At 36.1% G+C, this 27,991-nt stretch overlaps 2 protein-coding genes across 5 annotated transcripts in view; one reads left to right on the top strand and one right to left on the bottom strand.

Annotated features, from left to right (window-relative positions):
- The window catches only part of LOC106054378 (doublecortin domain-containing protein 1-like), a 40,222-nt gene extending 38,828 nt beyond the window's left edge, over window positions 1–1,394 (top strand). Inside the window, exon 41 of one of the 2 annotated variants that reach the window (XM_056044054.1) lies at window positions 244–1,394. In XM_056044054.1, the coding sequence (XP_055900029.1) occupies window positions 244–309 (66 nt within the window). In that variant the 3' untranslated portion in view covers window positions 310–1,394. The remainder of the gene's footprint in view (window positions 1–243) is intronic. The other variant, XM_056044053.1, reaches the window with a different exon arrangement.
- A 4,829-nt stretch (window positions 1,395–6,223) lies between these two features.
- LOC106054377 (uncharacterized) overlaps window positions 6,224–27,991 on the bottom strand; it is a 31,909-nt gene continuing 10,141 nt past the window's right edge. Inside the window, exons 1-7 of one of the 3 annotated variants that reach the window (XM_056043737.1) lie at window positions 27,519–27,662; window positions 14,861–17,706; window positions 14,153–14,337; window positions 12,923–13,057; window positions 12,243–12,383; window positions 11,574–11,739; window positions 6,224–11,088 (exon numbers count right to left, since the gene is read on the bottom strand). In XM_056043737.1, coding sequence (XP_055899712.1) covers window positions 10,961–11,088; window positions 11,574–11,739; window positions 12,243–12,383; window positions 12,923–13,057; window positions 14,153–14,337; window positions 14,861–17,375 — 3,270 coding nt within the window. In that variant the 5' untranslated portion in view covers window positions 17,376–17,706; window positions 27,519–27,662 and the 3' untranslated portion in view covers window positions 6,224–10,960. Of the gene's footprint in view, window positions 11,089–11,573; window positions 11,740–12,242; window positions 12,384–12,922; window positions 13,058–14,152; window positions 14,338–14,860; window positions 17,707–17,939; window positions 18,443–27,518; window positions 27,663–27,991 lie in introns of those variants that run through there. The other 2 variants (XM_056043739.1, XM_056043738.1) reach the window with 2 other exon arrangements.

The raw sequence follows: 27,991 nt of genomic DNA, 5'->3' as shown, positions 1-27,991 counted from the left end.
TCTTACAGACGAGTTACAAGCACATGTAAACATAAGAACAACAACCGATACAGAATATAATATTCATAAACAAATAAAAAGAGTTGTGAACTATCTCATCAGAACATGAAAATAATTCTGAAGACTAAGAATTAACTTGGCTATTGAACTTTTTCATCTTTGGCATTAAATTTTGCTTTTTAGCTAGTTAAATAGCCACTAATGATTTCCAGTATCATACAAAAATAATATTTTATTTTTCAGGTTGATCCATTCGGACCCCCACTACTGGCTCTTCCTCCTGGTTCCAATAACTTTTTGGAAAAATAAGAACTAGCATAGAAAGTGGAGATACAGAAGTCAATGTAATCTAAAGGATATTTGTATATGTTTGTTGAACTTTGTGTTAAAAAAAAAATAATTGATTTTTCAAAAGACACAGATGTTTATTCTAATAATATCAAGCTTTAACTTCTTTCAAACCAGTGTTAAGTTTGAGGTTCTAGGTTTGAGGTTCATCTCAATAGTCCTATTGTATATGCTCAAAGAGTGTGTATTTATGTCATATTTTTATTGGAAGCTTGTTTCTGAATTAATATTTCAAACAAAATTTGTTGTTTTTTTTCCAAGATGAAGTGAGAGTAACAAATGATAAGAAGTTGTGCCAATGAAATTCTATGTATTTCTGGGGATCATTACTTTTCTATTTGTGCAAGCTTTAGGGTTTAGTAAAATCTCTAAGAAAATAAAACAAAAGTACAAATGAAAAAAGTTAATCACAGTTAGAATTGATATTGGTTATCTTATAGTTTGAAGGCATAACTTTTAGTAAAATATATGCTAACTGCAACATCTAGCAATGTGTTATATTTATTTTAAAAAAAAAAACAAATTTTTACTTAAGCTACTTTTAAATTTAACAAAGAGGTTAAATTGTGAATTAGAAAAGATTTTTAAAAAATCAATATTGCTTTGTAAGGCAGAAATTATGTGGGTTTGGGTTGACATAATAAATAAAAAAAATAAATTCTGTTCAATTACATCAAGAGCTGTGTACAATATTTCTTTTATTTGGCTACAATATTTTTTGTTGTTTTCAAAATCAATATTTCTTCTGTTGTTTTTATTCAAATATTATAAATAACTTCTGCAGATCACTTTTGTTTTTTTAGTACATTAATTATGTTATAATAAAAAAATAATTTTAAATTCAATGTGATTTCAACCATTTCTTTATTTTATAGATTCTATTTTTTATTAAATGTATTTACTTTTGTATTCTGTGATACAAATTTTTACAAATATATATCATTTACACATGTAGAACATTCCAGTCAAGATCAGAATTATTTACATTCTGATTTTATTTTGTGCACATATCATGAAGAATGAAAAATATTGAAATAAAGTTCATCTGATATTTAATTACTTTGAAAAAAAAAAAGTATTTGTTATTTCCTTCAAGTACATATTGTGTATATTTGTTAATTGCTTAACACTTTTTTTTCTGATTACTAGATGATAAAATGATTCAAAACAACAAGAGATCATTAAGACTTGCGTTTCAGGCTCTAACAGGGTGTAGCACTGGGTGCTGCAAGCTCCCTAAAGGTCACTGCATGGTTCCTGATGTTTCTTCAGGGTTGATTTCTGAAACCTTTCCCATTTTTGGGTATCGCTGCAAGGCAACAGAGGTTTGAACTCAAGAGATTACCTTCTCCTAGGCCAAGGTTAAAGGGCCCACCTGCCTGAACCTTACTGGTTTAAGCGCCAGTTTTTTTCATCTTTCCCCCTTTCTTCCGTCAGTGATGGACCCAATATCTGAGCCACACATGAAGGACAGAAGTTGATTAGTTGTCAGAGGCTATTTTAGACGCATGCCATTGGAAGCACTTATAAGTAGTGGAGTGTTTGTATCCATCGCCACTTCTGGCAATTAAAACGTTACGGAAGTGGAAGCATGGTAGAACTGAGACAAACCTGGCAAACAAATAATATTGGAAGAAAAAAATGGCTATTAAAAAATTCATTGAAAACAAATAGTAGTCATTGATATCTTAATACTAGCACCTACATTAAGTCCTCTCTTAAGAATCTATATCATTGCCCAGATCTTGCTTAACTAAATTATAAGGACTTATTCAGAATATTTAATTGTACGCTGCAATCTAGTGGGACTTTTCAACTGAAAGCTAATAGTGACTTTAAATGTTAACAAAAAAAATCGGATGCTTAATAATTATCTTTAAGATGCTGGCAATATAAATAAATAAAAATAAATAAATAAATAAAAAACAATAAATAAATAAGGCTTGTCTTTGAGTCGGAATATTAATAAGGAATGCAATATATCCCGTGGCAACGCAGCCCAGCTGTGACCTACATATTTTGCCACATCTATCATGGCAAGCATTAACCTACCATTGTGGTCGAAGTCGATACGGTTTTCTTTTCGTAGTCTACGTCTGTCTTCAGCAGCGGATTTTCGTTTCGTCTCAAATGTGTATCCCGCGGCCTTTGTAAGTGACCTTCAGATGTAGGCAGGCGGAGCGATCTATTCCGCCAAACTCTCGACTGGAGGCGTCCATAAGCACCAATGACCCTTGTCAGACGGTTATCAACTTCCATTGAAAGCGACGCGTCATTTGATATTATGGTTAATAGTGAGTAGAGCCATCTAACGGTAGTCTGAGCGACATCAGTCGGTCTGAGTGACCAAAATGGATATCTAGTTGTTTCTTGGTAAGAGTTTGTTTCATCATGAAAGCCACTCTCGATTTTATCGACTTTGTTGCGGCTAGTCATTTTTTGGGAGAGAGTTATATAAAGGTCTGTAGATCGACCAGACAGACACTCAAATATATAACCTCAACCATAGTGAAAGCAGATGATGAGACGTCTCGGACTACAACCGTTGGATCTTCCTGGGCATCGACACCAGCATCCGGTCTTACTAAATCTACTATTTCATTACTCGTCAATGGAGTACCATTGAAGGCTCTCGTAGATACGGGGAGCAGTGAAAGCTATATATCTTCTTCAATTGCTAAAAGGTACAAATGGAAATTAGAAACGTCCAGAAACAGAATCTACATGGCCTCTACACATCTTTCTCGCACTACTCACGGCCATATTTTCGCTAAAATAAAGTACAAAGATGAACAATATGAAAGTGTTAAGCTCTCACTACTAGATGGACTAGTATCTGATGTAATCTTAGGGCTAGATTTCATCAGCCAGCACGAAAAACTGATGATCCCATTTGAGGGAAAACGAAGCACTCTCCAGTACAGGAAGCTTTTAAACAGCTAAAACACGAACTTGAAAACGCTGCTGTGTCGACGATAGATTATAATCGACCACTAACAGTCGAAACAGATGCCTCCGACATCGCGATTGCCGCCACTCTTAATCAGGACGGCCGTCCTGTCGCCTTCTTTTCAAGAACACTCACTAATAGAGAACGCAGACACTCAGCAGTCGAAAAGGAAGCATACGCTATCGTAGAAGCCCTGAGAAAATGGCAACATTACCTTATCAGTAGACCCTTCAATGGTTACAGATCAACGCTCAGTGTCTTTTATGTTTGACCAGCAAAACAAGGGCAAGATCAAAAACGAAAAGATACAAAGATGGCGACTGGAGCTTAGTTGTTTCCAAAACGCTGCGGCGGATACCTTTTCAAGAAACCACTTTGCGTCAGCAATGACTGGAGAAGACCTCAAACTGTTACACAACAACCTCTGTCACCCAGGGGTCACGAGACTCCTCCATTTCGTTCGGACTAAGAACTTACCTTTTTCCTGCGAGGACGTCCGCAAAGCGGTAAACCAATGTAAAACCAATGTAAAACTTGCGCTGAACTGAAGCCTAGATTCTTCAAACAGTCTTCAGGCACCCTCATCAAGGCTACCCAACCATTTCAGAGAGTAAGCAGCGATTTTAAGGGGCCACTCCCATCTGCTACTCACAACAAATACTTATTAACAATGGTGGATGAATACTCACGCTTCCCATTTGCCTACCCATGTCCCGATATGTCCTCATCTACTGTCATAAAGTGTTTAAATCAGCTTTTTTCCTTAGTTGGGATGCCAGAGTACGTCCATTCTGACAGAGGTACGTCCTTTATGTCGAGGGAGGTGCAATCCTTTCTGCACGAGAGGGGAATAGCTACAAGTAGAACAACCGCTTTTAATCCTTCAGGCAACGGACAAATTGAACGACTAAACAAAACTCTATGGAACGCTGTTACTTTAGCACTGAAAGACCTCGATCTCCCGATCTCGAGATGGGAGCTTGTCTTGAACCAGGCCCTATACTCGATTAAATCATTACTATCTACGGCAATAAACGAAACTCCACATGAGAGAGTTTTCCGGTTCAACCGGAAATCCTCCTTCGGGATATCTATCCCCACTTGGCTATCTAGCCCAGGTCGAGTGTTGCTGAGAAGAGAGAACCGATCTTCAAAGTATGATCCTCTCTCGGAGGAAGTCGAATTGCTGATGTGTAACCCCCAATATGCCGTCGTACGGTTGCCCAGCGGTAAAGAGGAGACGGTCTCTCTAAGACGCTTGGCTCCCACCCCCTCCCCATCCACAACAACAAGTGAACCTTCGTTCTTCCCTCAGGGTGAGGATAATGAATATCCTCCAGAAACTCAAAACACGGAAGTACCAGTCAACACCCCTACGGTGATACAAGAAAGGGAAGAACCCCTGGTAGGCTCTGAGGACCTCCGAGCGCTTCCTCTTGAAAATACCCCACTTGACGCTCAGGAACTCACTAGTGACTCCCAAACTGTAGAACAGGATAGTCTACCCCGTTACAACTTAAGAGAGAGAAGAACCAGACCGAACTATAGAGTCTAGAGTTGTTCCTCTATTGCACTACTTATGTTCTACATAAACTGGCATTGTTTATCTCTTGCTACTGATACTAGAGTTTACTTTTCACTTACTTACGTACATGTCTACTTACTACACTATTTGTTAATATTTAAAACAGAAACTAGTAATTGTTTATAAGTCATACAACAGATACTGGTTTTTAGGTTTCTTTGCATCACCATTCACTATTGTTTACAAGAGAAATTAATATTTCGACACTATTTGGATCTATTGTATTACAGGCACTGGCATTCTCTTTTATTTATGCTATTGGCCTACTATATTACTATACTTGCTATTTTAATTCTAGGCGGGGTGAATGTGGTGAAATAGTTACTATTTGTTTATGTTTGTGTAACGTCGTGAGAATGTGTTCACAACATTGATTTAGTGTGCTACTGTCCAAGTCTCTTTCGTCAGTTCATGTGTCGTTCTAGTTTAATAAAGCCTTGTTTTAGGTTAATCTTCAGTGTTCCTTTATTTCTTATTACAACTGTGTTGCCTCTAGCCTGCGCAAAGTATTTTAAAAGTGATAATTGGCTCGCGCAGACCAATACCACTCTTTAAACTAAATGCAGTCCACAGTGGCACAGAAGTATGAAACGGCTGCGAACAACAGATAATCGTAGGTTTTATATCGGAGTTTCCGTCTCCTAGACTGGCTGCCGACCAGTGCTATAGAGCCCAGTATGCCCATTGGCTATATAAGTCTATAATGAATCACAGCTTGATCACAAGGTCCTCAGGGCTTTCGGGGAGCTCTCCAACTTTCTCTCTCAGAGCCCATCTGCTGACAGCTACTTTCCTTTATGCCAGTGAGGGCAAAATGGCGCCTAAGTTGATCTCTATAGCACTTCCGAGGGGGCACACCTCTTTTACATCGTCCTCCTTTAAGCATAAAGATCTTTGGCTTGAAGTCGTTCCCCATGCGGGGTAATTGTACAACCCAGCGCAGCTATCGAATGATAAATAGTGCTTCGCTTGACTGTCCACACTGGCCTCCAGCAGAACATGGCTCCCAAGGCTTTAAACCCTACAAAAATTGTCAGAACCACTGCTTTATAAACTGATTTTTGTGGTAAGCAAAGAGCACTATTCTGCCGTGTTCTCTATTGATGGCGACCAAAAGTACTGTTTCTCTAGACCGTGTCAAGGTATAAGAAGTGGTCGAGATTAAGGATGGCCATTCACATTTATTTCTGAAGCTGAGATGGTTCCATTGGGGGACTTATTGGAGCATATAATCATAATGTAATTTAGACAACGATGTTGAACTTAATAAAACAAACAACAGTTTCAATAAACAAGCATGTAGGCTGTATAACATTTCAAAAAGAACGTGAGAAGACATGTAAAGGTTATAATATTTTATTTTTTTCCGTTTTTGACCATAAATAATGTTACAAAACGTAATACAAAAAGTTGTGTATAGAAGATAAGTAGAAAAGTAATGAACGAAACAAAACATGTAGAATAAATAATGCATAGAAAACAAAACAGCCATCTTCAATTATCTTTGGAGATAACCAACAACTGATTTCAAATATTAATGCTACTCTCAGTATGGACAATATATACAAAATACATTGAAGCATAACACTGTGTTTACACTAGTCATATTCAAAGGCACTTCATGGAGTTAAGGTTTGTGCATGGAAGAAAACAAAAATCACTGGCAATACTGACTACAACAGCAGTAAAATAAGATTATCAATGTACTAATAGAAAGGAAATAATGGATAAAGGAACTTGTTTGAAAACTTATTTCAATGTCTAACCAAGAACCTGTTCAGACTATGAATACATCATATATTATATAAACTAGGGTCCAATTGAGTACCCCAAATGTATCCCACAAGCCAGATATCTAGCCCTATAATAAATGTAAGTAGTTTCAAATATTTAAGTTGCATCACAAACAAAAATATTTTCTTTAAACAAAGTCCACCTGTTCAATACTTGTTAGAGAAGTTTGTGTTTTTCATCACAAATAAAAATACAAATAGTAAAGATTTCATGTTTATCTTCATTCCATTTTTCGTTTGATATTCATAAAATCCCTTATTTATTTATTTTTTCTGTTGAAAATTACTTTAAAACAAGAAACATCAGCATTGAATGGTAAACTTTTGACACTAATATTAAATGTCTCATCTCAATTGAAGCATATCATAATAAAAAAAATTTGATTGTACTTTTCAATTTAATTTATATTATTTTGAAACTTAAGATTAATTAATGAAACAGAGTTTTTATTTAGCTAAGCGATTGCACTCTCCCATAACAAATTTACAAGATTCACCACTGGCAAATAGCATCAGCATTCATCATTTAAAAAAAAAAGGGGGGGGGGATAGAAAGAAAATCTTTGAAGCATGGAAAATATGGAATGAGTACACAACTTTATCTGGGTGGAAAAATTGGACAAAAAAAATATATATATAAAAAACCCATTAATTCCATATCATTGGGCTGCTAAAAGATTTCTTAGACAAGTATCTTTTATACTTTGACCTTATCATGATCAACACATTCTGAGCAAATTCTATCACATATGAACACAATGCGTAATGTTACAAAAATATTGCCATCACAAAGATTGTACATTTGTATCACTTTTTTTTTCTAGTTCTAGTATGAAATGAAAATAAAAATTGCATCAACATATAATTATGGCAAAGTAATGGCAGAAGCACCCAGTCAAACTTTGTTCACTCTTATTAATTTTAGGTAAAATTCCAGCGCTAAGTGAAAGTTCATTTCAATACCTTCAATTAGGTTGCCAATGAATTTACCACTCAGTCCACACTTCATCCACATATGTTTATCTAAAACATTCTAAATTCTGATGGTTAATTGAATTATTGTGCAGACAATAAATTCTGTTAAGCGTGTCTATTCTTTAAGTCTGTTTAAAAGTTTGAAGACAAATCAAAACAAGAAATGATACCTTGTTTGAACACATTTTTTAAAAACAATATACTGGTTTCAAACTAGTGTTTCAAACTATTGTGCAATTCTGTTTGTTTAAAGACAAAAATAACAAAAAACTGGACCGATTTTTGAGATGTTTACAAAATATTTCTTATGTAATTATTTAACAAATAGTTCATCTGTATAGCAGTAATGTAAAACTTTAAATATTTGCTCTCTTTTTAACACATTAAACAAAGTAAGCCATTCATATATATATATATTAGGTGATGTTTCAACCATTCAATCTTTTGAATTGCATCATTAAAGAAATCAGTGTTAACATTTGTTGGGTCAAGGTAATAGTTTTCATTAGAATTCAAAGATTAAAAATGTGAATAGAAATTTTAAGCATTAATTTTTTTGCCATCATTCCTTAAAAAATGTGAACTAAAAAAAAATTCTTTTAGTTTTGTGCTCTACAATTGTGGATGAATTTTATCTTACTTCTTTGTTTTCTGTTTGGTTTTTGTTTTTGTACAAAAATATTAGGAATTATTTAATATAACAAAATATAATTTAATAAGCATTAAAAGTTTTTTTTTTTTTTAATACAAGGGGTAACAGTTTGGCTGATGGTGAACATACAGAAAGCTGGAAACATACACACGAAGGTGGCAATCAAGAGCCTGATGCAAAGAGTTTAGTTTGTCATATCTGATGCAAATGAAGCCATTGTCTGCAGTGGACAATTTTTTATCTTCAGCGCCTTCTATTGGTAAAAACTCTACCATGTGCACTGCATATATATATAGAGAGAGACTGGACAAGACTTTTACGTTATTTCTCAGACATTTTTTTGAAACTTAGTACATTTGTTAAATTTTTTTTTTTAATTTAGCATATATAACAAAAAATAAACCTTCTAGATCTAGATTCTATATTATTTTTATAAAATCAACAACCTTAAAAAATATCCTTGATTTTTATAGTGTGCGATTCAGGACACATTACAATCAACATGTGAGAGCACACTAATAATTTTCCAAAAATATTTTGACTAAAAACTAGATCTAATATTTAGAAGCTATGCTGAGACATCAGCCACATTCATCTTCCCAGAAATCAAAACAGGAACTCAGCTTTTGCAGAAATGTTATGTTGCTTTCTGACAAATATATATTTCTGACATTTACAATGTTTGTAGCTATGTTTATAGATCAGTCTTATATCTATGTATCACTTTCTGTGATGTTTTTTGTATAATTGTTAAATCTGTGCACTCAAATTTCTGTGGTATAATTAGCAGTTCAAATAGTATTTAAATAAAACCAATTTGAACAGAACAATAAAAAAGATAAAACTTTGATCTATTGACCATGAAACCAAATCAACCAAAAGAAAATACTTTCAAATGATGGGGGAAAAAATAAGTTCACAGACTTGTTTGTATTTACAAATTTAATTGTAAGAAATTAATTTTTATCTTCACAAGCACTAGATGAAATGATGGAATCAAAATCTGGCTCAAAAGCACATCTAACAGCACATGTAATATTGTTACATAAGTAGGGTCAGACTAGTTCAACAATTGACTTTTTCTTTAAGTCTATCACACTCACACTTTAAATGTTACAAATTTTAAAGTAAGATATCATTAGAGTACTTTTATTTCTATAAATACAAATGTTATAATCACTTTAGAACTGAAAAAAAAAAAAAAAAAAAAAACACAAATAACCTTCATTATAAAAAAACAAGTTTTGATATTTCATAACTGTTCATGACATGATGAGTTTCAGTCCTGTGATTTGGTCCATTTTAAAACAAAGTAACATGTTTGCTTTTAGAGCTTTTATCAGGACTACACAATTGTTTTAACTTAGAAACATGCCACATCTCCTTTGTATACAAAAAAACAACAGCATCCACTATAATAACAGCAACTTCCTACACTGCAAACATTCACAACAAATTGTATGATCCTATTTCTAGTCTTTATATATTTATACTAAATAAATACTAATTTCAGCATCCAATTTCTAACATTATCTGAAGATCATAGCATTAGCATAAATAGAAGTCAATATACAGCCAAGAATACTTAATTGTACTCTTGGAAACTATGCAGATGAACTATTCTATTTATTTCTTGATCCTAATGGCCATGAACATAGCAATTATTAAAATTGTTCTCTTATTAAAGTAGTAATGATTTAGTCTTGAAAACATGTAAATATTTTTTCCTTTTAAAAATAAAAAAATCTCTAGCTGAATACTGAAATCCTTCTCTAAAACTTTATAGAACTGGAATGAATTCATTTTCTTATTAAAGTAGGAATGATTTAGTCTTGAAAACATAGGTAAATATTTTTTTTCTTTGAAAAATAAAAATAATCTCTAGCTGAATATTTCCCTAACCTTTATAGAACTGGAATGAGAAGTTCTTTATGTGACATACATAAACTCCCATAATATAGTTTTTCAATGAGTCTCACATTAAATCTAGCATTGGTCCACAGAAGTCATAACATATTTATAAACAAGGCATGAAAACAACTCAATTGACACAATCATTGGCATAGTAAGCATAGAAATCATTGCAAAGCCATCCTTTAGAGATGATAAAGATATGAAATAAACACATATGCACATTCTTGTTTCTTTGGTCATAATGTATTCACAGACGTCACATTAATATATATATATGCATTGTATTGTTGTTAGTGTCCGAACAAGAAGGTATCCCTTTTTTTAATTAGTAGTGTAAATTTTTTTAGTTAACTAGTTATGGAAGACTTCTAATAGATAATCCATGACTGAATGCTCAGTTGACTTTCCTGGATAAAATATCAGAGTTTTTAATTATCACTTGTGTGAATCAAAACATCACAATTAATTTAAACTTCAAAAACATCACAAACCAACATCTCAAATATTGTCTGAAACATCTTCAGATAATCTGCTGTTCTATACACTTTTTTTTTGTCTAATTTTGATTTAAATAACAACAACAACAAAAAAAAAACAGTTAGTGACCATCAGGTCAGTATTAAAGTTTTAAGTAGTTTCTGCCTGCCCTACACCAAATTTAAAAACTCCAGCAGTCAACTCCGCTGTCAACAATCTTGTAGAGAATTCTCTATGCATTCTATGGTGTAGGACATCAGGATGCTTTAAACCCAAACACCATTAGGATTCTTAGTGGTCATGGGAGACTTGAGAGCTGACTTAAGACCTTCACTAACTAAACCTTCCAGTCCTGGGTGAGGAGACAAACGACCTTCCAGAATTTTGAGAATAACTGTAGAGATAAAATGAAAGAATTATTCCATGACATATCTTGAAAAAAACAAACCTTAGATATTCTTCATGCAAAGAAAAAAAGCAATTATAAATTAAAGGACTCCTCAACAAATTCTACAACTAAAAAAACCCAATCATAACAAAAAACAACAACTAAATGTAGGCTATAATGAGAAATTGTTACACAGTATCTTTAAATTATATTTTCTGACCCAGGAAATGATATGTTGTAACCAATCATATGGACAACTAAAGTTAAAGCATTTGTATACATTTATATTTTATTTCTTGTAGAAAAAATCATACTTAATCTGATATTTGTCTACAAAGAAAAAGACTGGTGATAATCATGTTCAATGTTGGTCACGATTTTGAAATGTAAGTCAGTTGTTTTTTTTAGCCAAAAAACAACAAAAACAAACAAAAACATTAAGATAAGGTAAAGAAATGATTTTGTGAGACATTCCAAATAAAGAAACTAACCTTCTCCATTATCAGAAGCTGACAATTTAGGTGATTTGCTAGCCAGAGATGCTTCAGTGTGATTCTCTTCAGAGACAGAATCAGTAAGAACTTGCATTTGTTCTTCATCTTCATCCTCTGCACTGTCATCCACCCACTCTCTTAGCAGAGCCTCTACTTTCTTTTCCTTTAAGGTAAACATCAAAAGCACAGAAATACATTTGTCAATTAATAAGCTTATGAGTTCTAGAAATGTATCTAAGGAGCTTTCAAAACAAAGGGAAACATTTTTTGATCTCTGGTTTGAAATGAGAAAATTAAATGACAAGCTCAGACTGAGAAACATTGAAAAACTAAAACACAAATAATCACAATGCTTTCAGATACAAGAGATCTTGGCAAGAAGAAAAAAATAATCATTAATTTATTCATATATCAGTAAAAGATAATCTCTTGCATAGGTACTAACAACTTTATTTCAAATAGAATAAGAGAGCTTAAAGTGCTCCTCGAGATCCCTAGGCAGGTTAAAAGGTAAAAAAAGCATTCTCAATTATTTTTTAGAAGCAAGAGAGATAACAGATGTAGCTCTCAGGTACTGGTCATTTACAGATCAAATATTATAGATTTATAAATGGAATACCCATTTTTCTTTTGACTTTAACATTACAAAAATTATTTTTTATTTACCTTTTCAAGTTTGTTCTCTTCAACATTTCTGATAGAGTCTTCCACTTGTTTCTGTTGATGTTCCTTCTCTTGAATAGTTTTGTTCACAAGAGATATATCCTCTTTCAATTTGGACAGCTCCAAAGAAGCCAGTTTTTCTCCCTGACATTGAAAAATAAAATGCAGCTCCATTACAACATAAAGGTTATTCCAGACTGAAGGGACTAAAGAGACTATGTCAAACTCTGAATGCACAGTCCAATAGATGATCTCTTGCTTTCTTTCAGAAAGTTTGGTCTAAGAATTCTTTGACTTTTATGCTAAACACAATAACCCATATAGAGGAAAAGGAAAAACAAAACATTTTTCAAGCCAAGTTATGACACAGTTATATGGTAAAAAAAAAAGTTGAATCAGAACTGTTTTCAAATATTTCATATTGAAGACGATCCAGAAATTTTTATGACAGAAACATATTTAAGAGTCCTTTAAATTTTTCTAGACATATCATGCTAAATGTACTTAAGGGAAAAAACACTTAAATTTTAGAATCTAATAGACCCACCAGACATGCACATCTAATAAACCCAGAAAGAAATGTAAATCTAATTAATTATGCTAAATGGACCTAAAGACAATACACAAACTTAGATTTTAGAACCCTTGTTATAAATGATATCTAATAGTATTTTTGTCATTACCTCATCAGACATTTTCTTCTTATTTTCAACAGATTGTTGTTCAGACTGCAACTCTTTCTTCAGCTTTTCTTCTTCATCTCTTGTCTTTTTTAATTTGACATCAAGCTCTTCTATTTCCTTTTTGAGTTTCACTAACTGTTATGAAATGTTATATACAACTTAAAAAGACATTCTTATATATTTATATATCACCAAGAGTTAAAAAAAAAATCCATTTATGAAAAAAAACTCTAACCCCTAACCCAACAGATAAATAATTTTTTAAAATTCCATTTCAAATGATGTGTCTACATTCCAATGTAAGAGTTCTTCATATCTTCTATATACGTTTTCTCCTGTTAAGTGATCAAACATTAAAATAGGCTGTTTTACATCAAGGATACCCAACAAAAGCCTTAAATCTCAACTAAGAATGCCCCATTTCTTCTTGGATTAAATACCCAGAAGCTTAAGTTTTTCAGCCATTTAATTTAATTGAAAAAATTATATCATAATCTGTAAAAACAATTAACTCTATTATTTAAGCCCTTCAATTAAATGTGACCAAGTAATTAGGTTTTAGTAATTAACACTACTGCTGTTTTTTCACACTTCACTCAAGCAAGAGAGTTGTACAAATACAATCAAGCAAGAGACTTGTACAAATACAATCAAGTAAAAGACCTGTTCAAATGCAATCACCAAGAGAAAGTTTCATCAAATATGTTGAGTTGAAATGCAGCTCTAATTGATGATGTTAAAGAAAATGTCACAACTAAAACAGTTTACCCAATTTCTATTTTTATTTACACAGTTCATACAGTTAAACTGTTTGCAAATAAAGGCATGGATAGCTGAAACTCTTGAGCTTTCAAAAAGGAAAATATTTGTGAAATAATAATACATACATTACATGTGATACATTTTCATATTTAGATTTAACTGTATAGAATTTAGCCCTTGTTATATAAAGGGAGAGTGATCCTTAAAGGATTACGGGCACGACATGGCCTAAATTGTGCCGTGTGCCTAAACTCAAACTCAACTTAAAAAAAAAAAATAGTGTCACAAGCATTTTAGGATCTTCCCCAAAACACCTAAAGATGGACCTAAATAATGGTCCAACATACTAAAAGGAAGTGAAGTGAAAAGTTATTCTTTTTTAAGTTCTTCACTTTTAGACATTAAACAAATCATAAAATTATATACCGGTATGTAAGAGTTTTAGTGATTTGATAACTTCTCTTCTACCTGCATTTTATAACTAGAATCCTGTTTCTTTTCTCCATCAATAATTTGTACCCAGTCCACTTTCTCCAATTCCATTAGATCTTGCTGGTTTTCTAGTTCCTCTTTCTCAAGTATGGAGACTTGTTCAGAAATATTTTCTCTACTCAGCTGATATTGTGATTCATTTGATTCTAAACTGGAGATTTCTAACAGAGCAAGGAGAAAGAAGGATACCTTTAAAAATCAAAACTGATAGCAAAATTGACAACTAAATGAATAAGCAAAGAGTAATAACAAACTAAACTATGTATTAAAAATACACAAATAATGGCTCACATAATGATAACTCTTTACATTAATTAATATCCTTCTGATTATTAAGTGATTCATTTGCAAACTTCTTAAATGTAAGAGAATCCTAATTGATTTTCAAAAACTTTACAAGAAATTTTTTTAATTTAAAAAATCATTTTTATCAATTCTATATTTCTGTGAATTATTTTCTGTTACTAATGTAAAGGAAAATGTTCAAAGATTTTAAACTGTTTATTCTTGTTGAATCCGAAAAAAAAAAAAGACTTTCTAATTTTAATTAACCCCAATATTTAGAATAATGGTTAATTTAGAATAATTTAAAATTTACACATAAGTTATTTTTGAAAAAGAAATTCTTCCTCCTTCGAAAATCCATCCCATGCAGACACACAAAAAACTTGTAGAAATTCTTACCCATATCTGTATCCTTAATCTTAGCTTCTTGAGTTTGGAGTTTCTCTTGCTGAACTTTGATTAACCGTACTAATTGTAAATACTCAGTCTCAGTTTTGACAGGGGTGACTTTACCACTATCAAGGCTATACTCCATTGGAATGTCCAAGTTCTTGCCAAGACTTGTAGTGCCTGCAGTATCACGAAGCAACACATCTTTAAAGTTTTGGTCTAGATCATATTCCTCAATCTCGACACTGGATTGTCTTGAATGATTCCCACCACTGGGTGGGTGTGCAGGGGGCACACCAATGCCAAATGTGCTAAAGCTTGGTTGGTTCAGGCTGTAGGAGTTTGGCACCTTTGATGGTGATTGCACCCTGTTGTTTCTTTGTGAAACTTCTTTGAATGCTGATGTAGGTCTGAAGTTTATAGGAGAGAAAGTTGGAGGTGGTGAGCTGGGGGAGGTAGATGTGATGGAATGCTGGGAAGTGGCTTGTTTAGAATGACCTTCTAAACTAGCATTGGTTGAATCATTTGATGAACGATGCAATGCAGACTGTTGATTATGACTATTAGAAGCTAAATTAGTTGCTTCATTCGACTTTATTCCTTCCTGAAGCATGTTTTCACTGGGACCACCATCAGAGCTACTTTGTCTTACATGAAAATTCACTTTAGGTTTCAAGATTCCATCAGCACTCTGCTGGCGAACATGGGCAACTGCGGAAGCAAAGGAAGACATGACTCCTGGTGACCTGCTTGGGTCTATACTGGTCTTTGTATGTTTCATCAAAGCAGAGTCCACAAAATTCAACTTAGCCCCTTCTGAACCTGATCGGGGCTGAACAGCTGGTAATGGCAGATGATCACTCCCAGGCTTGCTGTCATCAGTTTCCCCGGTGCTCAAACTTCGAGCAGGAGTAGGCAAACTTTTTTTTTGATGAGGAACAGATCTTTCAAGTGTGGAAGATTTATAAGCATAGCCTGTTGAGTTTTGTGGAGAACTGGCATTTTCTACAGCTTTCACATTACTCAAAGTTTTGCTGTTATTGTTTGAGTTACTGATGTCTTTAATCTCATCCCTATATCTTCTGTTGGGAGCATACCTGACTGTGGTAGGCTTTGGAAACTTGCTATCATTGTCCTCATTACTGTAAAATGAATCCTCCAGAGGAGGCCACTTATTATGAATACTTAAAGGTTTAGTTTGCTCATCATTGTTTTTTTGAAGTGCAGGAGGCTGTGCTTCTTTAGACTCATTTCTTTCTCGAGATCTCTGCCTAGGCAGTGGTGCTTGAACATTTCTACCTTGGGTGTTGGGATACTCAAATTGACCTGTTGGATTTTGTGTATGGCGTGGTGCCGGCAGAGGACGCTGTTTGGTTTGTTGGCGGCTGTTGTGATTAGAGTACTGCAGAGAGGAGGATTTAGGTAGTGGCTGAGAGGATGATGGTTCTTTTTGTGGCTGAGTGTGAAAGCTAAGGGATGCCTGTGGTTTTGACAATGGCAGATGCAAAGGTGGAGGGTGGCTGTCCAGTGAGGATGGTTGTGAAAGTGAAGGGGGTTGATGCAGCATACGGTTAGCTGGTGTGGGTGCTGATGAAGATGATGAAATATTTACACCTGTATTTTGCTTCCATGATGACTGTACATAGGAAGGGTTCTGAAGTTGTGATGATGCAAGGAATTGATTTGGTGACACCCTCTGATGTGAAGGAATTTGTGATAGAGCTTTCTGATGAGGTGCACTGTGATTTTGATCATATGGGGAGACAGAGCCTGGCATATTGGCAGGATGTATCTCCCGGGCATCGCCTCTGCCAGTTTGAGCCAAGCTACTGGATTTAGCAAAAGGGTGCACATCCTTACCATCACCTCTGTTCAATACATGCATACTTACAGGTGAAAGCTTTGGAGAGTCCAACCTGTCAATGTCTTTCAAAGATGTCTGAACTGCATGACTATGACGATAATCTTTTGTTATTCTTATGTCTCCATTAGGCAAAGGCTTTACAGTCGCTCGACTGCTGTTAGCAGAAGAAGAATTATTGGTCATCATATCATGATAACCATGATCCATTCTGTTATGGTTTGATGATACATCTGAGCCATTTGAGGATGACATTGGAGGACAAGGAATTGTGTTTACTCCACTAAATGTCAAAGACCTCTTAAGGGAGTCATAAGCAAGAGTGTTTGTAGAGTGATTTCCTTTGGGAATCTTATTAATCCACTCATCCAGCTTAGCTTCTTTGAGATTACCTTTCTTACGGCCTATGACTTTGTCTGACTCTGCCTGAATCAAATAAAACTTCACTTCACTTGCATACTCACCCCACTTATGCAGTGACAAGAGGGGGCATTCTGCAGGTGTGAGTGGCCGTTCTGATTCCCTCCACTTTTCCACCAGTGTGAATCGGCCAGTGCGTCCCATGGCATGAGCCAGAGCCAAAACAACATCACGGCATGTGGTGTCATAGTTGGCTCCACTTACCACCCTCTGGATGCCATCCATCCATACCTTGAGCTCCATCTTATTTAGAAATACATCTAGCTTACATCAAGTGATCCACTCATAGTTACTATACATTGCTTTGTTTGTTGTTTAACAGGGCTGTTATATTTCCAGAGAGCACAACAGGGTATATAAGAATCCAACAAACATATTTAAGAAACTTGGCTTCTGTAAGTTTATTCTAGTCAAGAAACGATGTTACATTTTAAGATGGTATGTCCAATGTTTTTTTTTCTTCTTTTCTTTGTTCTCTTTGTGCAGTTATTTATTTATTTGTTTATTTTATTCAAGTGCACTTATTGAATCAGATGGTCAACTTATGTGTCTAGATGGTCACTTCAGCACACTCCTGTCAAGCAAAATTCAAAGAAAAGATTGATATAAAATAAATAGATATGACATGATCTACATCCATAATGAAATGACTTTAAGTTGCAACAAGAGAAACAGGAAGAAAAAATCAAAAGTCAAGGTCAAAGATTACCATGAGAAAGAAACCATTGAATCTAAGTTGAAGTAACAAACACAACAACCTAGACAATATACAAACAAAAAGAGAGACAACTTAGTGATTGCACTTACTGTTACATAGATTTGTTGTTCTTCATTCATACCAGTACATTGTGAATACACTGTGTAGATTATCTCAGGCTGGAATTTGTGTTTATGTTGCTAGATTGTCTGTCCTTCATGCTAACACCCATACTAAGCTAAATGCTACAACTTGACATAGTTTAGCCATTGTGATTAGTTTGTGTTGCTAGATTGTCTGTCCTTCATGCTAACACCCATACTAAGCTAAATGCTACAACTTGACATAGTTTAGCCATTGTGATTAGTTTGTGTTGCTAGATTGTCTGTCCTTCATGCTAACACCCATACTAAGCTAAATGCTACAAATTGACATAGTTTAGCCATTGTGATTAGTTTGTGTTGCTAGATTGCTGCTAGATGGTCTGTCCTTCATGCTAACACCCATACTAAGCTAAATGCTACAAATTGACATAGTTTAGCCATTGTGATTAGTTTGTGTTGCTAGATTGCTGCTAGATGGTATGTCCTTCATGCTATTATACCCAAACTTATGATACTAAGCTAAATGCTACAACTTGACATAGTTTAGCCATTGTACCTAGTTAATGTTGCTATATTATAATATAGATTACTGCTAGATGATCTGTCCTTCATTATTACATACCTATATTAAGCTAAATGCTACAGTTTGACCTAGTTTTGGCATTGTGACGCTAGTTTATGTTGCCATGAAACCCTTTTCTCTATCAAGATAACTTTTTTTCTTCGTAACTATCTACATACTTGTATGCAACTTTTTTTCTTCGTAACTATCTGCATACTTGTATGCTTGAGTGATTCATACGCAAGACAAAAAAATACAGTCCAGTATAGCAGTCGAGAACCTTGTAACGACCTTAATTATCAACCAATGGGAAAGAGTATCATAAATTTCTAGGGCAAAGGCGTATGTACTGTATTGCTAGAGTCTAATTTTGGAAGAAGTGGTATTATCACAGGCTTTAAAAGTTATATTTAGAACATTCCTTTTCAATCCAGAGATGTTTTTAAACACTATCTCGATGGGTAGATTGGGAGTTACTATTTATTCATTTATGTGAAAACTAGTTCTTACACTAGTTGATACAAAAATGTCATTTTTTTTAGCAGCAAAGTTGATTCGTAAATATTCACAGAAAAGTGTGTAATAACGTGTCTTATATTATCATAAGAAGAACACGACTATAAATTCCATTAAAAATCTGGCTAATGCTTTATAAAGGCATTCAACATAATGACCGACTATTTTTCTCAAATAACTATTGAGTAAATTATAACGTCGAGGCAAGTCATCGGACCAGGTTCAACCGTTTCTGTTTCTAAGCTGTGCTCTTGGAGGCACGACCCCATCCCCTTACAAAAAGCACTGCTAACCATGTACAGAGCATCTCACAAATCACAATTCAGCGTCCGGTTTATTAATGTGGGTTCGATGTGAACACTCAAAATCAAACACATTGTTCTTTAAAAACATTTTTAGAAAAAAAATATGGCAACGAAAAGAAAATTAAGCAAACAAGATTAATCAGACGTAGTAGAGCCTTAAATTTAATCAGATCAGACTTAGATTAAATCGACAACTTTTTCTACACTTTCTTTTTTTCTACGTTGGAAATGTTAGGAACAGTCTGTACAGCGGCGTAGCTATATAGATAGATGTCCCCCATTTTATCATCTCCCCTACCCACCACAATTAAAATAAATTCACAATAAATTTAGCTTTTTTTTTTTTTTTTGGGGGGGGGGTCTTTTTTTTTTTTAGCTATTATGCAAGGAGCTAATTAATTATTTCATTATATATATATAGATATGGCTGTGGAACTATAAGAATTTGATTCGTAAATATTCACAGAAAAGTGTGTAATAACGTGTCTTATATTATTATAAGAAGAACATGACTATAGATTCCTTTAGAAATCTGGCCAATGCTTTATAATGGCAGTCAACATAATGCCTGAGCTAGCCAGGAAAACCAGTGACTTGGCAAAATTTACGTCATTGGTTAATATGCATGACTAAATGCATGACGCGTAGGACGTAATCATCTTCTTTTTTGAAGTAACGTCTGTATTATATAAGATAAGATAAGAATGGAGGTATGGACAGTATCGAGGGACTGCTTATAGTTCAACAGTGCTCGACGGGGTGCCAAATGCAATTTTTTTAAAGCCAGGTGAAATCTGGTCGGCATAACAGAGTGATTCTACTTATGAACGTGGCTTACTAAATGAATGCTAGCAGTTAAGACAACTAATCACGTACACAAGGTAAAGTTGTGAAGTCTTCGTGTGAGAACAATTATAGTGACCTGATGAGAGAGAGACGAGAGAGAGAGAGTAGATCTACAAGATGAATTGACACTTTTGATCTACATGAGAACCAACCTAGATAGTCACGTGTTCTAGCGTGGTGGGTAAAAGGATAGGTTCGGACAACTTTTTTAAAGGGAAAAAAAATGGATTTGGTGGGGGGAAAGGGGTGTCTTTATTTAGACCAAGTTCCCTCAAGTCCAATGGGACTTTTTGATAATTGAACACAATCTCCTAGATGTCCACAGCACGTGACATATACCGCTATTGACTTAACGACTTTGCGACATTTAAGTATAAAGGAACACCTCAGCCCTTCTTTAACCGTTGGCTGTAGTGAGCCTCCCACCCACGAGTTTCCTCATCGAACCAATCCTTTGTGGGGACATTACAGATTTTCAATAGGTGCAGGATGTGGGGGTCCAACAAGACTCGAGACTCGATACAATCTCAAAGGCTAAAATTGTGTATGCCACCATACGACCAGCACCCCCCCTCCCTTTCAAGTATAAAACAAAAAAATGTCTCTACGTTATGTGTATGCGGGCGACAGCAGCACGATCGGGACGATAGTTTTCTGATTAGAAATGGTAATCAATGTTAAGTTAAGCGGGGCCGATCGCTAGGATGATTGGTCTAGAGTTAAGCCAAGGCCAAACAATGCAATACAAACTAGTGGGAATACGATCATTCAGTGCAGTTTTAATAATTTGTTCCCCTGGCCATCAAATCATTAAATAGAAACCATCGGATATAAACTGTTCGCGTGTAAATTAAAAAAGAGTCTGGTGTGAATGTATATTTGGGTTTTCTATAATTATAATTTTGTTGTTGTTGTTGCTTTTTGTGTAATGCACAAATTAATGCACAAACGGCATAAATTTCCTTATGGATAATAGTAGTAGTAAAGTTCACCTTTCAGACCTAGTGGTCTATAGGGCAGATGATGTAAAGGTCATCTGTTTATGTCCTACGGTTAACAAGGGTGTCATGTGGCCAGCACAACGTCCAACCGCCTTTACTTTTCCCCAACTATTAGAGCTGGGTGGTCTCAGAGGCGCCCGAAGATCCCGAGATTAAAAATCCTAGTCTTCACCAGGATTCGAACCCCGACCATCGGTTCAAGAGCCCAGCGCTTTACCGCTCAGCCACCGCGCCTCTTTATGGATTATTAATTAACTTTCGCTGCAATACTACATCTACATACACCTATCAACTTCTTGCCCCTCCCCACCCCGATTTAATTGAGAGTATCCTTAAATCTTCTTTTACTCGTGATTGCCTCCTTCAATAGGAAAAGGTTGGCTTAGTGACCATTTTACTGTTTCATTTTGATATATATGAGCTGCCTCTAGATTTGTAGATGAGCATTGTAGCTGCGTCTTTAGACACTGTACTGCCCAAACCAATTTGCTACTGCAAACTTTCGGAATACTTTAACCATCTAGCTCCATGGCTAAAGGTAAGGTCTGATATCGAACACCCCAGAAATGTGTGAAGCGGATCATTCCCTCGATGTACCATCACTAACGTAAGAGCCCACAGATTGATTCAGATTCGGCGAGGTGGAATTTAACGGAAACATTTGTTCTCGTCAACCCAGAAATGCAATTCACTCGTTTTTTTTTAGGATCCCTCTATTAGGAGGAGGGGAGTCTTTTTTTTTTAAATATTTTTATTTCATCCACTTTGGACCTTTCTTATACGCTGCCTACAAAATGTTCCCGAACGTCGCCTCCTCCTTTGTTTTTCCTCACAAATATCCAGCCCCATGACACAATGTCCAACAATTCTGTCTAGCTCATTCAAAGCTAGATCTATAACCCGAAAATCGCTGATAGTTGTTTTCACACAATTCTGTCTCGCTCACTCCCGAGTAGAATGATTTGACCTGAATGTACCCCGTCAGTGACTGTTAAATTTGTTTTAGAATTGGAGAAAAAAAAGGGGTGGGGGAGGAAAATAAAGTTCAGTCCTTTCAGATCTTGTGATCTATGTGGCAGATGATGTAAAGATCATCTGTTTCTGGGGCTAACGGCAAACGTGGGTGCCATCTTGCCAGCACAAAGACCCCCGCCAACATAAAGTTTCACTTGCTATCCCATAAGGATAGGAGCCAACATAAAGTTTCACTTGTTATCCCATAAGGATAGGAGCCAACATAAAGTTTCACTTGCTATCCCATAAGGATAGGAGCCAACATAAAGTTTCACTTGCTATCCCATAAGGATAAGAGCCAACGTAAAGTTTCACTTGCTATACCATAAGGATGGGAGCCAACATAAAGTTTCACTTGCTATCCCATAAGGATGGGAGCCAACCTAAAGTTTCACTTGCTATCCCATAAGGATAGGAGCTAACATAAAGTTTAAGTTGCAATCCCATAAGGATAGGAGCCAACATAAAGTTTCAGTTGCAATCCCATAAGGATAGGAGCCAACATAAAGTTTCACTTGCTATCCCATAAGGATAGGAGCCAACATAAAGTTTCAGTTGCAATCCCATAAGGATAGGAGCCAACATAAAGTTTCACTTGCTATCCCATAAGGATAGGAGCCAACATAAAGTTTCAGTTGCAATCCCATAAGGATAGGAGCCAACATAAAGTTTCACTTGCTATCCCATAAGGATAGGAGCCAACATAAAGTTTCAGTTGCAATCCTATAAGGATAGGAGCCAACATAAAGTTTAAGTTGCAATCCCATAAGGATAGGAGCCAACATAAAGTTTAAGTTGCAATCCCATAAGGATAGGAGCCAACATAAAGTTTCAGTTGCAATCCTATAAGGATAGGAGCCAACATAAAGTTTCAGTTGCAATCCTATAAGGATAGGAGCCAACAAAACGGTTGTTTTGAAAATAAACAATAGAAACACACGGTAAGCCACTTCAGGCTCAACTCCGAGAGAAGACTAGATCTGTGTCCACGGCTGTTTAAATACCGTTAGATCCCGTCATAGAGTTTTCTTTAGGAAGTCGGTCATGCTTGAAGGACAGTAGTTCTATAAAGCGCCTCAATAAGCCGTGACAACACAACGGAAGAAAGGCGCGTTGCTTACAGACAATACGAATGTTACACAGGAATAAATAAATACCCAAAAACTTGACTTTGAAAGGTCTGGTGGAAATAATAAATTGAACATACCCTGCACCACCCTACATTTCTTGATTTGTTCAACGTTATTTCATCAGAAAAAAAAAGAGGGGCGGGGATAATGAAGAACATGAGACCGGACGTACGAAGAGAACGTTTCTTAGAAATAAAATTTATAAAAAAATGATGAAACCCTAACATTTCCTTATGACCTGCCATTCAGTGGTTCTTCAGAAGAGTTAGGTTTAATGAGACATAGTGGAGAATTACTAGAAATGTCTTTGACCTGTTATGTCGTGCAGTGAAAGGTTTGGCCTGAAAACACCAGTGGTCAATGGAAAAACAAAATGTTCTGTTACAGAAAATGCTAAGAAACATCAGCAATTAAAAAAAAAAGGTCATTTTTCAATCAAGATTCAAATACAAGATTCGAACACAAGATTATGTGACCTCAATCAATACTATTCTATCGCCAATTCCTAACTTTAGATCATCGCCACTAAGTGAACCAAATATTTTATTTCATATATTTAATTTCGCTTAAGTAAATTAGTAATGTGTGCGTTGGTATGCTCGATGGTAAAGTTTACCCAAGATGAAGAAAACCCACATTAAAGGTCACTCACCTGCACACCACACTGCCTTCACTGCACGTGAAGAAACTCACAGAAGCATTGAGAGAACAGTACATCAAAGGAAAATGTACCCATGGGCCTCACCTAGACATAGGTGCAAACCTTTTGTTTCAGCATCTTAGACGTCCGGTAGGGCGCATGGGCGACCCCAAAGTTTGACAATGTTTACAGGTCGATATTGTCCTAACCAGTGGCTGTAAATTCATTGTGGAAGGTGATACTCGGACGAGTTTCTCAGGTTGCCGTTAGCCTCGATTTAAACCTTAGGTCTATGTGAACGGGTACTTCCGGTTGCATAATTCTTTTCTTCTGTAGCCAACATATTGTTTCAGCTCAGCCGTTGGTTTGTGTGCGACATGCGACAGACACATGAATATAGAGATATGAAGGACTCGTAAGGCTTGACCTGCGACTCAAATAAAGAGCTTAAATGGTAAAGTTCTTGGGGTTTGATCTGCGACACATAAAGGGCTTAGATTGGAGAACTCTTAGAGAAACATAAAAAGCTGAAATATTTCAACCCTACCAGAAGTCTAACCAGATGTAGAACATCTATATGCCTCCTTCACTGTTGTTATCTACATGCCTAGTTCATTTCTCTGAACGCTACGTCTGGCTCTTATTGAACGTATAACCACTGCCCCATTTATTAAACCGCCGTCCTGCTACCCCTGGCTCTTACTGAACCTATAACCACTGCCCCATTTATTAAACCGCCGTCCTGCTACCCCTGGCTCTTACTGAACCTATAACCACTGCCCCATTTATTAAACCGCCGTCCTGCTACCTCTGGCTCTTATTGAACGTATAACCACTGCCCCATTTATTAAACCGCCGTCCTGCTACCTCTGGCTCTTATTGAACCTATAACCACTGCCCCATTTATTAAACCGCCGTCCTGCTACCTCTGGCTCTTATTGAACGTATAACCACTGCCCCATTTATTAAACCGCCGTCCTGCTACCTCTGGCTCTTATTGAACGTATAACCACTGCCCCATTTATTAAACCACCGTCCTGCTACCTCTGGCTCTTATTGAACCTATAACCACTGCCCCATTTATTAAACCACCGTCCTGCTACCTCTGGCTCTTATTGAACCTATAACCACTGCCCCATTTATTAAACCGCAGTCCTGCTACCACCTATGACTGTAACATTATCGTGCGAGGAATCCGTCCAGCGGGTGACAGTGACAAATGTATACCTACAAACCAGCGCCCCATGACCCACCCGCCACCAAGCACTCTGGTGTGAGATGTCACGTCATAATTCAAACACTCAACGTCGCCAACGTGACCCCCCCCCCCCCCCCATTAAATACCATGTACAACCAGTGCAACTGAAAGACGAAGATCTAACCCTACGAAATAGGACCTCTCATTCTGTTTGGCCGTTTCACCAGTTTTTAGCATGCTACGAAATAGGACCTCATTCTGTTTGGTCGTTTCACCAGTTTTTAGCATGCTACGAAATAGGGTGAAATCGGATTTTTCCATAACGCTTTCAGTGTCGAGATCTAAACGTGAATGGACGGACAAACAGACTACACAAAGCTAATAGCGGCTTTTCCCCTTTCGTGACTGCTAAGAATAGCTAACAGCAAATGAATAACATATAACATGATCAAGTGACCGACCTGTGATAAACAAAGATAAAATGGTAGCATTTTCACTTCAAGGACGATAAGACACATTTAAAAGAATAGTAACGTAGTTTAAAATAACAACAACACGTTTTGAACATACAGCCGACATTTGGTGTAGAAAGTTGATGAGAAAAACATTCAATGTCTCAAAATAGACATCGAGAAGATGCCCCATGGATAAATCCTTTATAAAATGATAGAACTGTGGATCTAGTTGCATCCTTAACAACAGATAGATACAAAACGAAGCCCACATAAGGAAAAGGACCGCTCAAGTAATGCCATATCTCGAAGTACTACACGATTTATCTACTTTTTATGTAAAGCAGAATGAGTTCATTTCCAGTAATTAAAATAACTAACTAATTTGAACATTCATGAGTTTATGCGTATCATTAAACTCCCTTCGTAACCATGTCTAGTTATAAAAGAAATGTTTGAAGATGACTTGAACTGTTCTAAGTAACACCAAGAATCGCTTAAAACGATGCCTTCAGACATCCACGAACCAGGCTATTGCTTCAGTAGCTAGATCTATTACCAACAAAAGAGTGAGAGAACACAACTAGCTGAACAAGTGTATACACTACTAGACACACGGGTAACGTTAAACACTTTGAGCCCGAGCAATAACATTATCGCTGGGAAACTCTCTCACCGTGACTTCTACTCACAAACCCAAGAGAAGGGACATTAACATTGACAAACATTTTTTATTATTGTCTTAATTATCATCATTTGAAAGCTCTTTATTTTTTGTTTAATTCTTTTTTTTTTAATTTTCATTGTAAGACAAACATGCACTGCTTCACACAACTAAACAAAACTGTTGAAACACACACACTATTCGCTTGGGCTAGAAACGTTAAGCAATAGTGATGCAAAACTACATTCCGAGGGACATATGCGTCCCCCTCACATGTCTGCCAACAGTACAGACGTTTGGTTCCATCGGATTTTGAGGTGAGGCGGCCCGTGACTCAGAACTGTGTATGCCCCAAGGGTGACAAAGGTTGGTCACCCCTGCATTTGGTGGTAGCCTGTGTGGTTACGTCCCATGCCAAGGCTTACTTGGAATGTCTACTAGAACAAGCCAGTGGGGGAATGTGTGTCCGTTTGTCATCAAATACATTTCCCGAGACTTCATGTTTGAAATTGTGTCCAAAGTGTCTCTGTCGATTGATTCAGTTATTAGAGCCACTTCATCTTCACTGGCCAGGCGACATGACAGATGAGTTGCCAGATGATGTGTCATACAAAATCAAGTGGGAATCTGGGGCTAGGCCTAGGACGTATAGGTCATAGATCTAATTCCAGGACATTCCACTTACCCCTGTACATAAGGAACAATATTTGGAATTTATTTCTGGACATTTTTTTTTTTAATGTTTAAATTGTTTTTGTATAGCGCAACTTTCGTGATTATAGGGAATTAAAGCACAAGACCATACATCTAAAATCTAGACCTATTTCATTTGTTAAACTGACTGAATAAAAAAAAAAAAAAAAGAAATACAAGACTTAAGATCTAGATCTAGTTACAATTTAGTTCAATCGTAAACATTATTTAGAACATCTCGCAGTTGAACACATCTTACAAACAAGAACAGAAATAACAACACACTCAAGTTGTTAACATAGATCTAGATCTACTAGGATTAGAAAGCTAAGGCTTACACGAGTATACACATGACACACTTGAACACATGTGTAGCCTACATTTGTGGCTACTACACATTCACTGTGCAAGACAACACACTACGATTATTAAGAATACAACGCAGCACGGTGTGTGCACTACGGTATCAAAGACAGCACACACAGGTCACACGAAAACGTCCACAGGATCAGGGGACACAAGCAATAGTTTATTATCAATGTGTTTAAAAAGTGCCCTACATACCTTCTGCACATTATCCAGAATACACGGTCCTAGAAGTGTGACCTAACCGACCCATAAACATTGCGCGTTCAATGACATGATGACATCCCGGTGTATCGTTGGGGCAGGACTAAATGCCTTAGCCCCCCCCCCCTCCCCCCTCTACCAACGACACACAAAAACAAACCTGGTTATAGCCCGTGAAAACACGGTCCTTAAAAAAAAATGAACAGAGGTCGGGCGTCCGGACTGTCTCTCTCACTGTCAGTAGAATTTGGCTTAGCCTCTCCCCACCCCCGTCTCGCGTTGTCTCCAGCCGCCCACCCTCGTAACGTAATGTAGTGTATAGAAGTCGTGCAGTAGACAGTGAGAGGAGAGTCTATTCTTTAGACAAGTCCTACTGAGGAAACACGGGCTCTGAAGTCAGCAGAAGTCAAATCTAGCATACAAGAAGTTAAAGGGCCATTCCAGAAAGTATCCACTTGTCGAAAAGT

Source organism: Biomphalaria glabrata, chromosome 10 (assembly GCF_947242115.1).
Source record: "Biomphalaria glabrata chromosome 10, xgBioGlab47.1, whole genome shotgun sequence".
Classification (NCBI taxonomy): domain Eukaryota; kingdom Metazoa; phylum Mollusca; class Gastropoda; family Planorbidae; genus Biomphalaria; species Biomphalaria glabrata.
This window is presented reverse-complemented; position numbering and strand designations above follow the sequence as displayed.